This window comes from Borostomias antarcticus (genome assembly GCF_949987555.1).
Source record: "Borostomias antarcticus genome assembly, chromosome: 37".
Lineage (NCBI taxonomy): Eukaryota > Metazoa > Chordata > Actinopteri > Stomiiformes > Stomiidae > Borostomias > Borostomias antarcticus.
Window position 1 is genome coordinate 876,187 of NC_140270.1, and position 13,717 is coordinate 889,903.

Here is a 13,717-nt window from a genome sequence, read left to right on the forward strand (position 1 = left end):
AGTCCTTGGCCGACTACAGACCCATGTCACCTGAGTCATTGATGCTTATGGCTGATATCAGAGCATTGTCACCTGCATCTACAACATCGATCAATGAGTATAGAGCTCTGTCCCCAGACTCCCCCATACCACAATATTTACAATCTGAAGTAACTGCATTTGTAAAAGGAAGCAGACCATCTTCACCTGCATCTATAATGTCAGAGAGTGAGTTGGACCTGTTGGATACACCAATTTTCTCAGTTAAAGGAAGACCATCATCGCCTGATTCAATAGCATCTGTTATCACTGAACCTGTTCTTATTTCTCAAGATTTGTCACTTGTGGCTGAAAGTAAACTTTCCCCAGAGATGAAAGATGTGACTGAGGACATTGGTGTAGAAAGGGCTAAGGTCAGCCAAATAACCTCTGTTGTTTCTGAAACCACTGGCTTCCCAGCTCCATACGTGAAAGATGTGGATGAAGATGCTGGACCAGGTGCTGGGGAGACTATACAAGTAGAACCTGAACATAAGCCATTGGGCAGACAGCTGTCACCAGACTCCAAGTCAGACTGTGGACCTCCCTTAAAATCTGTGACATTATCGACTCATTTGAGATCATCTTCTCCAGAGACGATGGCATCAGATATTGAATGTGCTCCTTCAGGTTCTGAGGCCCTTGTTATTGAACAAAGATCAGACTCACCGGAATCAGAACTGTCCCAAACTGAAGAAAGACCACTATGTAAAGCCCCGGAAGCTTCTCCAATAGCCGTACGAGTGCCGGTGTACAAACTTGTCTACGATGCGGAGTTATGGAAGCTGATCTCACAAATACATGACCCCCAGTATGTAGGGGAAACCTTTTGTAGTAAGACAGGTGTGTTTGAGTATGCGGGGATAAGGATGGAATATGTTACTCCAGATGTGAAAGAGGCATCTAAAGACGATGGTTGGAAAAGTGCTAAGGACAGTCAAATAACTTCTGTGGACGCCGAGGACATTAGCGGTTCACAAACTGAGCCACCAGAGTGTGAGAGGAAAGCTACCCAGGATAGACCACTGTCGCCTGATTCAGAATCAGAATACAGGTCTCTATCACCCAAGTCAGTCCAGTTGACGACTGGCCTGAGATCAGATTCTCCAGAGTCAGTGAGGTCCTTGGATGAGCATAGATCTTTTTCCCCAGATTCCCCCATACCCCAATATTCATTACCTGTCCCTGAAACAACTCATTCTTTTCAAAGATCATCATCACCTGAATCGCTAATCGATGCTGAAGTTGAGATATTTGACAGTGATGTTTTTGCTAATGTGTCTAGAACATCTCCTGATTCAACAGCATCAATCAACGAGCACAGGCCTCTCTCACCTGACTCTCCAATTCCACATGTTGGACCAACATTCCAGGAATGTTTTATATTGGCAGGTGGATACAGATCGTCTTCACCAGAGTCAGTGTCTTCAGGTGTTGAATTTGTACCTATAGGCTCTGATGCCCTAGTTATTGAACTGAGACCAGACTCGCCCAGTTCGGTGATATCAGAGGACAGGGAGGAGGACAGGCCTCTCTCACCTGAGTCCTTAGCCGACTACAGACCCATGTCACCTGAGTCATTGATGCTTATGGCTGATATCAGAGCATTGTCACCTGCATCTACAACATCGATCAATGAGTATAGAGCTCTGTCCCCAGACTCCCCCATACCACAATATTTACAATCGGAAGTAACTGCATTTGTAAAAGGAAGCAGACCATCTTCACCTGCATCTATAATGTCAGACAGTGAGTTGGACCTGTTGGATACACTGATTTTCTCAGTTAAAGGAAGACCATCATCACCTGATTCAATAGCATCTCTTGATGAATACAGGGCCCTTTCACCAGACTCACCCATACCTGAGTTCAGACAGGCAATACTTGAGTTAGAGTCAACTGTGAGGTACAGGTCCACATCACCTGAATCAGTTACCTCAGATATTGAATATGCAGCTTTGATATCTGAGGTCTTTGATGTTGAGGACAGACCAGACTCACCTGAATCGACAGTTTCAGAGATTGAGGAAAGACCACTGTCACCTGAGTCCTTGTCTGAATACAGACCCATGTCACCTGAGTCATTGATGTTATCATCTGATCTTAGAGCGTTGTCACCTGAATCGACTGCCTCAGTGAGTGAGTATCGAGCCCTGTCACCAGACTCCCCCATACCTGAATTCAGACATGCAGTCTTAGAATCTATTTCTTCAGTTTTAGGATATCGTTCATCTTCGCCCGAGTCTCTGGCATCAGATTTAGACTTGGAAACTGAGCTATTCCCACCAAGCCTTTTTGAGGGCAGAACATCATCACCTGAATCTATAGGATCAGTCAATGAACATGGGCCACTGTCACCGGATTCACCCTTACCTGAGTTTAGATGTGCACTACCAGACTCACATTCAGCCGTCATTGGATATCGATCAACGTCGCCTGAATCAGTTTGGTCGGATACAGAGTTCTCTCCTGTGGTTTCAGACATGGTAGCATGTGAGGGAAGAGCAGCATCGCCCGATTCAACAACATCAGTGGATGAGTACAGATACTTATCACCAGATTCACCCATACCCCAGTTCAGACCATGGGAGTCTACTTTATTAGTGTCAGGGTATCGCTCAACATCTCCTGAATCCACATGGTCAGATGAAGAGACAGAAGGAGATTTGGGGCTGTCAACGCTATTTGAAGTTAGACCGTCATCACCAGATTCTGTAGCATCTGTAGATGAATATAGGGCACTTTCTCCTGACTCTCCCATACCTGAGTTCAAGCAGGCACTACCTGAGTCTGTTACATATGTTGCTGGATACAGGTCAGCCTCACCTGAATCAGTGTGTTCAGATATAGAGTATGGGGCTGTGTCACTAGCTTCACTATTCAATGAAAACAGACCTTCATCACCTGATTCAATAGCATCTGTTGATGAATACAGGGCCCTTTCACCAGACTCACCCATACCTGAGTTCAGACAGGCAATAGTTGAGTTGGTGTCAACTGTGAGGTACAGGTCCACATCACCTGAATCAGTTGCCTCGGATATTGAATATGCAGCTTTGATATCTGAGGTCTTTGATGTCGAGGACAGACCAGACTCACCTGAATCGACAGTGACAGAGATTGAGGAAAGACCACTGTCACCTGAGTCCTTGTCTGAATACAGACCCATGTCACCTGAGTCATTGATGCTATCATCTGATCTTAGAGCGTTGTCACCTGAATCGACTGCCTCAGTGAGTGAGTATCGAGCCCTGTCACCAGACTCCCCCATACCTGAATTCAGACATGCATTCTTAGAATCAATTTCTTCAGTTGTAGGATACCGTTCATCATCCCCCGAGTCTCTGGCATCAGATTTGGACTTGGAAACGGAGTTATTCCCACCAAGGCTTTTTGAGGGCAGACCATCATCACCCGAATCCATAGGATCAGTCAATGAACTTAGGCCACTGTCACCGGATTCACCCTTACCTGAGTTTAGATGTGCACTCCCAGACTCACATTCAGCCGTTATTGGATATCGATCAACGTCGCCTGAATCAGTTTGGTCGGATACAGAGTTCTCTCCTGTGGTTTCAGACATGTTAGCATGTGAGGGAAGAGCAGCATCGCCCGATTCAACAACATCAGTGGATGAGTACAGATACTTATCACCAGATTCACCCATACCCCAGTTCAGACCATGGGAGTCTACTTTATTAGTGACAGGGTATCGCTCAACATCTCCTGAATCCACTTGGTCCGATGGGGAGACAGAAGGAGATTTGGGGCTGTCAACGCTATTTGAAGTTAGACCATCATCACCAGATTCTGTAGCATCTGTAGATGAATATAGGGCACTTTCTCCTGACTCTCCCATACCTGAGTTTAAGCAGGCACTACTTGAGTCTGTTACACATGTTGCTGGATACAGGTCAGCCTCACCTGAATCAGTGTGTTCAGATATAGAGTATGGGGCTTTGTCACTAGCTTCACTATTCAATGAAAACAGACCTTCATCACCTGATTCAATAGCATCTGTTGATGAATACAGGGCCCTTTCACCAGACTCACCCATACCTGAGTTCAGACAGGCAATAATTGAGTTGGTGTCAACTGTGAGGTACAGGTCCACATCACCAGAGTCAGTTGCCTCAGATATTGAATATGCAGCTTTGATATCTGAGGTCTTTGATGTCGAGGACAGACCAGACTCACCTGAATCGACCGTTTCAGAGATTGAGGAAAGACCACTGTCACCTGAGTCCTTGTTTGAATACAGACCCATGTCACCTGAGTCATTAATTGATAGGGCCACGTCTCCCGAATCTAGCATGTCAGTTGACAGGTATTTACCTCCAGATTCACCAGTCCCACAGTTTACACAAAACACTCTGGAGTTTCTTTCAACAGGGTATCAGTGTTCATTCCCAGAATCAATAACATCAGCTATGGAATTTGATTTGATATATCCTGCATCACCTTCTGAAAAAAGGCCACCGTCACCCGAGTCAGTGACATTAGTTGAAGAATATCAACCGCTATCACCCGAGTCACCTATACCTGATAATAGGAAGGTGATACCAGTTTATTTTGTGTCTGAAAGGGACTTCTGGTCTCCCAGTGAGTTGTCAGATTCTGAATACCAAGCATCAACTGAAGAGTCCCTCGCTACTGAACGCAGACCCGACTCACCTGACTGTATTCCATCAGGAACTGACAAGGCGCAGGGGGCAGATGAACCGTTAACGGTTGGTCCAGATATACATGTACGAGCACCAGGTTCCGAAGCCTGTGGGGGGGGTGTGCCGACTGCTACTCAAGCAATGGCTGACGGTGTTTTCTATACAGATGTGACTGCCTCAGAAACTGAGCAGCAATCTGCCATCATGGTGTCCGAATATAATCTTTTCTATGATGGAGAGCTTTGGAAGCTGATCTCTCATGTAAACGACCCCCAGTATGTAGGGGAGACCTTTTGTAGTAAAACCGGGTTTCTAGAACACGTTGGTAGTAGAATAGAGTATGTCCAGACTACCCTAGAGGAAGTAGATGATGCCCAAGTAACCACTGAGGTCAACCTTGAAGAATCTGAAATGTCCGCTGATCTGCAGGTGACTCCATCAGTAGCTACAAGTGAGACAGCAGAGATTGATTCTGATACAGTTTGGACTGAAAATATGGCAGTTTTTCCTGAGGCACCATCAGTAATTGAGTGTAAATCATCACCAGTTCCTAAATACAGAGAGTCAGAGTATACCTTTGAAACAACCATTCCAGGCTCAGTGTCAGACTCTGATGAAGAGTGGCTAGTTGTATCTGAGTCTGATACTGAGGATAGACCTCTATCACCTGACTCAATACCTGAATACAGACCCATGTCCCTGGAAACAGCCATGCTAACGGTTGATGGTAGAGCATCATCACCAGAGTCCATGCCAGAGGTGAATGAGAATAGGTCACTGTCCCCAGACTCACCCATTCCTCAATATAAAGCATCGTGTGAGTACATAACAACATATATAAAACGTAGGTCATCGTCGCTCGAGTCGATGGCTTCAGACTCGGAGTGTGAGCTAATGGTCACATCCACGACCGTTGAGCTTGAGTATAGGCCTTCGTCACCCGAATCGATGGCATCGGCCAACGAGTACAGGCAATTGTCGCCAGACTCTCCCGTACCTGACTTCATGAGGATAGTGTCTCAGTATTACATGGAGCCTATCGGGGATAGATCCACTTCACCTCTCTCTGCGTGTTCAGGCACTGAATTTGAGGCATTACCTCTAGACTCCTGGGATGATGGTCACACAAGGCCATCATCTCCTGAGTCTGAGGCGTCAGAGGAAGAGCTGAGCCTAGGTGTTGACGCTACAAAAATGTTGAGCCCTAAAACAGAATCTTTGAGTCATGTGACATCTGTTTCAATGCCTGAGTGTCTCCCGCTGCCAACCAAAGAAGAGGCCATGGGGGTCTGTCTGTTACCAACCTTAACTAGTGAGTTGAATTTAGAGCAAAAACAGACTGCCAAGATTGATCAACGTCTTACAAAGCTGGGTGGATCATTAGCAGAAATAGTGACCGTGTCTAAAGAACCAACGCAGAAAGTCTCAGAACAAGCTGAAACCATCTCAACGTCACAAGACATTGAGATGGTCCACAAAGAAACGGCTCCATCCACACAACCAGTCGAGGTCCAGGACAGAAGAGACGAGGTCCTGTGCCCCAGTGCTGGTCAACTAAAGACCGGGGCAGTCGTACAGAGGGTAAGAATCAGAGCATGGTAGTCTCTGGAAAGACTGGCTTCGCTTGTGTCATGGACGATTGCAATAACAGCTAATTGTAAAGGAGGATGACGGCGCAATGTGGTGAAAACGACACGTCTGGATTTACTAATGTGTGGCATCGCAATGGACGGCACTTGCTGTGCGGAATGTACATACATTAACAAAGCACTTTGAAGTGAGATAACTGATTAATTATGTCTCAATAAGGAAGTAGTTTGTCTCTTAACTATCTGCCACTACGATGATGCTTGTTGAATAGCATGATATGTTCTCAAATGATTTATCTTAGTGCTACCATGCATTTTCAAAGTGAATCTATTAAAGTCTTGATCATTGTACATTATGCTAGTGTGGTAGATATAAGAGTGTGGTTTTGGTGCATGTCAACTGTTATGCTCTAATCCTACAGTACAGTACATTGAAAAATGTGTCACGTGAGGTAATATTAACATCTATTTCCAGGCTCCAACTCAAACTGCCAAGGAAATACAATTGCAGTCTGTCTGTGAGGAGGTGCAAACCAAACAGTTGTCTATCAAAGAAACAGAAAGTACTTCACTTGAACAAAGATCATCATCTGACTCGAGACAAGAGCATGTGGAACTGGTTCGGTCATCTCTTGCAAAGACCAAGACAATCACTGACTTCAAACCCCTGATATCGAGCCCACTACATTTCCATGAGCAGCACTCCACTCACAGAGCTGTAACACCTAACCTATGCAACGTTTCTTCTGCCACTGAAATCAGAATACCTCCAGAGTTCAGTCCATTCTCCCCAACATCTGACAGGACTCATGAGTTCTCTAGCTGGTGTCAATCAACACAAGAAATATCTGATGAAACTGAAAACAGTGAATTGTTTTCACCAATGTCAGGCCAGTTTCTGATACCACCAGATTACGAAACGGTATTCTCTGGACATCATCCTCTGAGGGTGTCAGAGTGTTCTCCGGTCTCTCCTACGGACTTGAGTCCAGTTTCGCCAGTGTTTAGTGATTCACCATCAGATAAGGATGGGTCCACGTCTACCAGCCAAGTGGGTCAGGGTACTTTCGAACCCACGACCAAGGTAACCCCTGGTGGGGCAGATGACTTCCAGTTCTCCCCTGACTTTAAAAGAGTCCTCTATGAATTTGAGAAATCGCTTTCAGCATTTGGGCCTGAACACCCACAAACCCCCACAACAGAAGCCTGTTTGGACAGAGAAACCACCCAAGAAGGAGACTCGGACCTGGAGTTCTTTGAGTGCAGACAGGCCTTCTCTGACCTCTCAGAACCAGAGGAGCAGAAGCCAGGAGGACCAGAGCTGGTCTACCACATCTGTGAACCCCCATCCCTACCCGGCAGCCCTGACATCGGCTCTCTCGGAGGACGCCCGTCGTACACTGCGCACCCGTTCCTACGAGTGGAAGACTACAAACACTTTTCGTCGAGTAGCGAAAGTCTCGATTCAGACCACAGATCAAAGGGTGCTCTGCCCACCATGTGCGAGGAGCTTCCTTCCAGGGAACAGGAAGGGTTCGAAGACGATGATGACTCCCTAGGAAGGGTAAGAGGTCGAGCATGAGGTTGAGTGCACCCCTGCCCCAGTTTGCGTCCTGGCTTCTCTGGCTGAATGCAGTGTTCCTGCCGGCTAGAAAGAATATCCACAATCAAACACACAAAAAAGCCCCTGTACAGAAACGAATCTAAGAAACTTATGAGCGGTGTGTTCGCATGTTTGCATACTTACAGTGTCTTGTAATACACTGCTAATGTCTGACAACGGTTATTGAGAACTACAACAATGGAATCGTCAAATTAAGCATAATCAATGATTGGTCGGTCGATTGTGAGAATTCTTGTTTTGCTGTGTTTGTCAAGTGTGATTTCTTTATGATATATTTCTGAATTTTGAGTGAGACATTGCATTTACATTACATAAAGGAGAGCTTGTGTGATGCATCAAATGAATCTCCATTTTATCATCATATCATGCATGGCTGGGGTGGGTGACGAGTGTTCTATGATTGTACCTTCTCTTCATCTTCCATCATCAACATGATCAACGCCATCATCTCATATTGTAGCTCTATTTCTTGATACTCATATTTGGTGTGAACTTATCTACAGTACCTACCTCACTGGCAACCTTTACAAGAAAAACATCTCCTGACCTTAAACAAAGAGAAAAGAAGGAACAACCATTGCCTGGCGTTACGTCCTCATGTGCTTGCAGTAATGTTGAGTATCTGTAATAATGTCACAATGCCCCTACCCACAATGCCCCTGTGCCGTCTCCCAGGAGATAGCCGAGGAGCTAGGGTTGCTGTCCGATAGTTCAGAGGAGGAGGTGTTGACCACCAGGGTGGTCCGACGCAGAGTAATCATCCAGGTACAGCAGGCATGGGAGAGCATGGGGGGGGTCTTCCCTGCCATGGTGTGCTTTGGAGGGATTTTGGGGTGGGTGGTATGCTGTACTTCTAGCCATATTCTACAAGGCGTCTCCTGCTCTTAACTCTACTACCCTTGGTTTTGTTCTTGTGTTCAGACAAGACATTAATCCTAACATTTTCTTTCCCCCAATATTTACTTGATTTTCCTATTTTGTTTTATTCTGTATCCTCATGTCATACCATATTTGCACTGAAATCCATTAGATTTTTTTTGGGTGTGTGTTGCCTCCTCAAGGTTAAAATTCAAAATGGCCGAGTGGTGTTGGCTGTTCTCCTTTTATAACGTGGGACATATTCCTGCTGTGTTTAGTGTGTTTGACCAGTGTCAAACTCAATGGTCATACATCGCTGGTGTGGATCCTGTGGGTCACTACTAAACCATCCATGACTGGGAACCACTTGTCTTCCTCCAGGCGGATGAGTTGCCAGACATCCCTCCCCAGACAGTGACAGAAGAGACGTACACAGATGAGCAAGGCAACATGGTAGTCAAGAAGGTAAAAGAACACACCCACGTCAGTCAATATAATAAACAGTATATTGTTACGGTAGGCCTATATCAGGAATACAAACAGTAGCTATCCCCACTCTCTTTGGTGTTGACCTTACAGTGATACATAAGTAATGTATTTACAAGCACTCGTATAACCTTGGTGCTTTTACACCCCTCTCTGCTGTGTCCCCTGCAGATAACAAGGAAGGTGATCCGTCAGTATGTGTCACCAGACGGCGTGGAAAGGCAGGAGGTGACGATGGAGGGGTCTCACCAGGAGATGGTCCGCGTGGAGGAGGGAGACTCCGTCTCCAAGGTGGTGAAGAGGACAGTGATCCGAAGCGAGGGAGAACAGACTGAGGTCTGTGTCGTCGTGTCTTGTTGACTTTGGGGACAGTTTTGTCTCAAACCTCTAGTCTATTACAGTATGTGCTTCCAGTCTACTTTATTGTATGTCTTAACACTAGAACCGCGGTTTGCCACGACAATGGGCGTTGAGGTACTAAATTTAAAATTGTTCTGTCATTGTCTATTTATTCCACATTTCCCCCCAGGCATGACTTTATGGGAGCTGCTCAAGACACCTCTGAAGCTGTGTGTTGACTGTTGACACAAACGAATGACTTGCCAACAATCTGCACTTATTTCTCCACTGTAGATTGTTCTGAACACAATGTTGTCAGATAGATCGACAGAGGGATGGGAGCTGCTCAAGACACCTCTGAAGCTGTGTGTTGACTGTTGACACAAACGAATGACTTGACAACAATCTGCACTTATTTCTCCACTGTAGATTGTTCTGAACACAATGTTGTCAGATAGATCGACAGACAGACAGACACAAGATAACAGTTTTTATTTTTCAACATAAAATCAAGTAGCTACCTAAGAATAGGCTATGTCTTGTGGTTCCGTTGCACTATTGAGATGGAGATTATGGGGCCAATAGTGAATACAATAGGACCTGACGGTCCAAGACCTGACACCCATGAGCATGTGCCTTAGCAGTAACTGGTATGAAAAAAAAGTTTGTTTATTAATTTATTTTTCTATTGTCAAAGTACTTTGAATTGATCTTGTGTACGAAAGATGCTATATAAATAAAAGTTGATTTGATTTGATTTCATTTAGTGTTAATCCATACAAGAAATAGCATATGGTGTTATATTTACTGATCCATTGCACAGAGGTTGTATTATGGCCACTATGCCGCAGTGCTACAGTAAAGGAAAGTAACCTTTGAACCCCGTTTGACCTCTCTAGGTGACCTTCTCCGAGCCCCGGGCCCTGCTGGGCGCGGCCACAGCGTCGGAGTTCGAGGCGGAGCCGGTACAGGGCCGTAAGGTCAGCCGGGTGGTCAAGACCACGGTGGTGAGGGGCGAGAGGATGGAGAAGCAGACAGGCGACGCCTCGCTAGCGGAAGATCTCCCCTCGGCCAGAGAGGACTTTGAGAAGGTCCGTGGAACCTCCAGAGAACTTTAATGAGGGGTTTTGGGAGAACTTATCACATCTGTTTTGTGACTTAGCAGGCTTTGTGAGGGGGAGGGTTTACAGTATGACTGCATTGTGTGATAAAATGTCTTTGAGGTGTCCATGCCTTACCTGGCCTAGTAGCACATCACGGTGTCTGAAGCTGTTGTACTTGTCCTTGTCCTTGTCACATCTAGGCGTTGAGTTATGCAGGAGGCTTTGGGAAAGTCCTCCTACCTCATTTAGTAGAGAAAGAGGTTGTGAACGACGACGGCTCTGTGGTCAAAAGGTTTGGTCCCAGCATGGAGTTTGAGGGTGTTGATTAACAATGAACGTAGTGTTCGTGTGGACTTCCGTCGTTTGCCTGTAGTCTCACACGAAAGCACGTTATGACCTCACTTATCTTTTAGAAGACTTCACATTTCAGATACTCTGATTCTAACGTGTTTACTTCAGTAACTAATCAAATTGTCATGGTGAAAACTCCGCAAACCTGAATGGTGTGTCCCACATCTCAATGAGACTTTAATTCTTTTTTCGTTTCATTTTTCATTCATTTTTTTATTTTTTATTTACATAAAAGTTAGGGAACTCTAGATCTCCCTAACTCTCTCCCGTTCTCCCTCCCTCTATCTCACTCTCTTCCCTCCCTCCCACCCTCTCTCTCTCTCTCCCTCCGTCTCCTAACCCCATGTCCAGAACCCAGATGCGTAAGTCGCGTACCCAGAAGAGGACGGTGGTGAGGGACGCCCAGGGTAAGCATGTGCACCTGGAGCGTCTGGACGACACCCCGGGCGCGTCCACGCCGCCGGACGCCCTTCAGCACCACCTGCACCTACTGCTCCAACGCTTCTGTGGTCAGGACCAGCAGGAGGAGGTCGCAGAGGAGGAAGAGGAGGAGGAGGAGGAGGAGAGAAAAGAGTGACCCGGCTGACTCCTCCCTCTGAGTCTTCCCTTTGGCCCCGCCCACCCCTGCTAAGTCCTATATCCACCCGCCCAATGAGGTCTTGTTAGAAAGCTAAACCAGCCCACAAACCTGACCCCATCTTGTTTTATGACCCAGTCAACTTCACCTCGACCGCTGGATTATGTTTTGTTTTTTGTTTGTTTGTTTGTTTTCCTACTGTGGCAAATAATGGAACAATAGATTTCTTTGTTGTTTTAACGTTTTCTTTTCCTTTATTTCCTTTCGACTTCCTGTTTTATTCGCTAATTTTTTGTGACCAAAGATAGCTCTCCCCTTTCCTGTCGTGTGACTTATGAACGTAGATTTATTTGATTGTTTTCCTTGTTTTCTGTCTGCTGTGGTACAGTACTTCTAACGACAGAACAAGACGAGGATGGCCGACTAAAAAGACGAGCGTCGGGGACGTCTGCCTCGCACGCGGGCTTCTTCTCAAAGGACGATTGTAAAAATGTGTACATAGAGGAGAAAAACAAACGTGCTCGGACTGGATCAAAATAAAAGGAAACAGCAATTCAAAAGCATTTAAATGATACGTTCGCCCACAGTACCTGCTGTACACGTTTGTGCACCAATCAGAATCGCTCTACTGTCACCAGGCAAATCAAGGCCTATTCAGAGAGACTGATGTAGAGCTTTGGAAAGACGACTGTACAAAAAGGGAGGGGATGGCATCGTCTTTCAACGAAGACTCTCGAAGCACATGAGCTTTATTGTGATCCGACGCACTCTTTTACAGACGCAAACCGACTCATAAACCCTTCTGCTACCGTTCTGTTTACAAAGTTAGCTCCAGCTGGTGAAGTGTGCGTGACGTGTAGTTTTCTTGACATGGGCTTTGTAAGCTTTCCAGTTTCAGCCTCATTCTTCTGTACATGTGTACTCTTATCTGTCTTTCTTTTTATCTGTCTTTCTGTTGTGTGTCGTGTATTCACGTTTCTCCCAATATCACAAAAAGCAGCCACTTCTGTGTGTGATAGTGTGTGTAAGTGTGTGCGTGTGTGTATGTGCGTGTTAGCTCATAACTTAGCTTTCTTATTCACTTCAACGCAAACTGACATTTGCGAATGAAAAAAGTGATGGAAATGTTCTCTATTCAAGTTGTCATCAACTTTTAGGCAGTATGAGCACTTTTTGAAACTAAAGGTACAATTCCTAGTTTTTTCCTCACGTGTGCTCGTCATAGCACTTCCAATTCACCCCCTTAACCCCATCAGTGGTACTTATATGATTATCTACTATAGCTTTGAAGAAGCTTGTTAAGATTGTAAAAAGAGGTGTTCGGACAGAGATTTTATTTGACTTGCTGTTGATAATTTGATTAGATTTTTCTGTCATTGTTGGTTTTGAATGGTACAGTATAATGATTGGCGATCATCTCTAAAGATTGCCACCTCATCAGACCTGGCAGAGTCATCTATTTTCAGTCGGCATCACGTTTGAACATTTCATATAATTTGTATTTATTTATTCATGTCCATCTCTGCTCCTCCTGCCCTATAGTATGTGGAGCCGTGTGTGTGTGTGTGTGTGTGTGTGTGTGTGTGTGTGTTTGACTGTGAGCTGAAGATGTGAGTTGTGCTGAGAAAGGGAACCTTGATCGCCATCGTACGGAAAGAAGGCTTCACTTGAATTATGGTACACGCTCAACTGTATACTGTATCTCAAATCTTTTCCAGACTACAAACCTGACATGGATGTAATATTGGCCTGACAAATTATCTTTGTGTTATCTGTGGTACAGACAGACCACAGCATATCTATGTAACGATACAGTCCTCACTTTGCCATTTACTTTGAGTGTGATCAAAGCCAGAATCCAATACATGTAAAGAAAAAGAATCAGCATCTTGTCTCCATGGTGATAACAATATTATACATATTTACAGTTTTGAATATCTATGCGGGCATGTATTAGTTATCAAATTATTAATAAACAGAAGAAACAAACAAACGCTAACCAGGCATAGCAGCTGCAGTGTGTACATGGCAGAAAATAAAATTGTACATGTGTCAAATGTGTATGGTGTTATTGTCGTTCTTCTGAATGCAAAATATTTCATGGAATT

General features: G+C 45.1%; 1 protein-coding gene across 1 annotated transcript in view; it reads left to right on the plus strand.

The window, feature by feature from the left end:
* The window catches only part of ank2b (ankyrin 2b, neuronal), a gene marked incomplete at its 3' end in the record, with an annotated part of 74,826 nt that extends 63,217 nt beyond the window's left edge, over positions 1 to 11,609 (plus strand). Inside the window, 5 exon segments of the mRNA XM_084461158.1 lie at positions 9,135 to 9,218; positions 9,411 to 9,575; positions 10,478 to 10,669; positions 10,882 to 10,973; positions 11,384 to 11,609. Coding sequence (XP_084317284.1) covers positions 9,135 to 9,218; positions 9,411 to 9,575; positions 10,478 to 10,669; positions 10,882 to 10,973; positions 11,384 to 11,609 — 759 coding nt within the window.
* Positions 11,610 to 13,717: the final 2,108 nt, after the last annotated feature.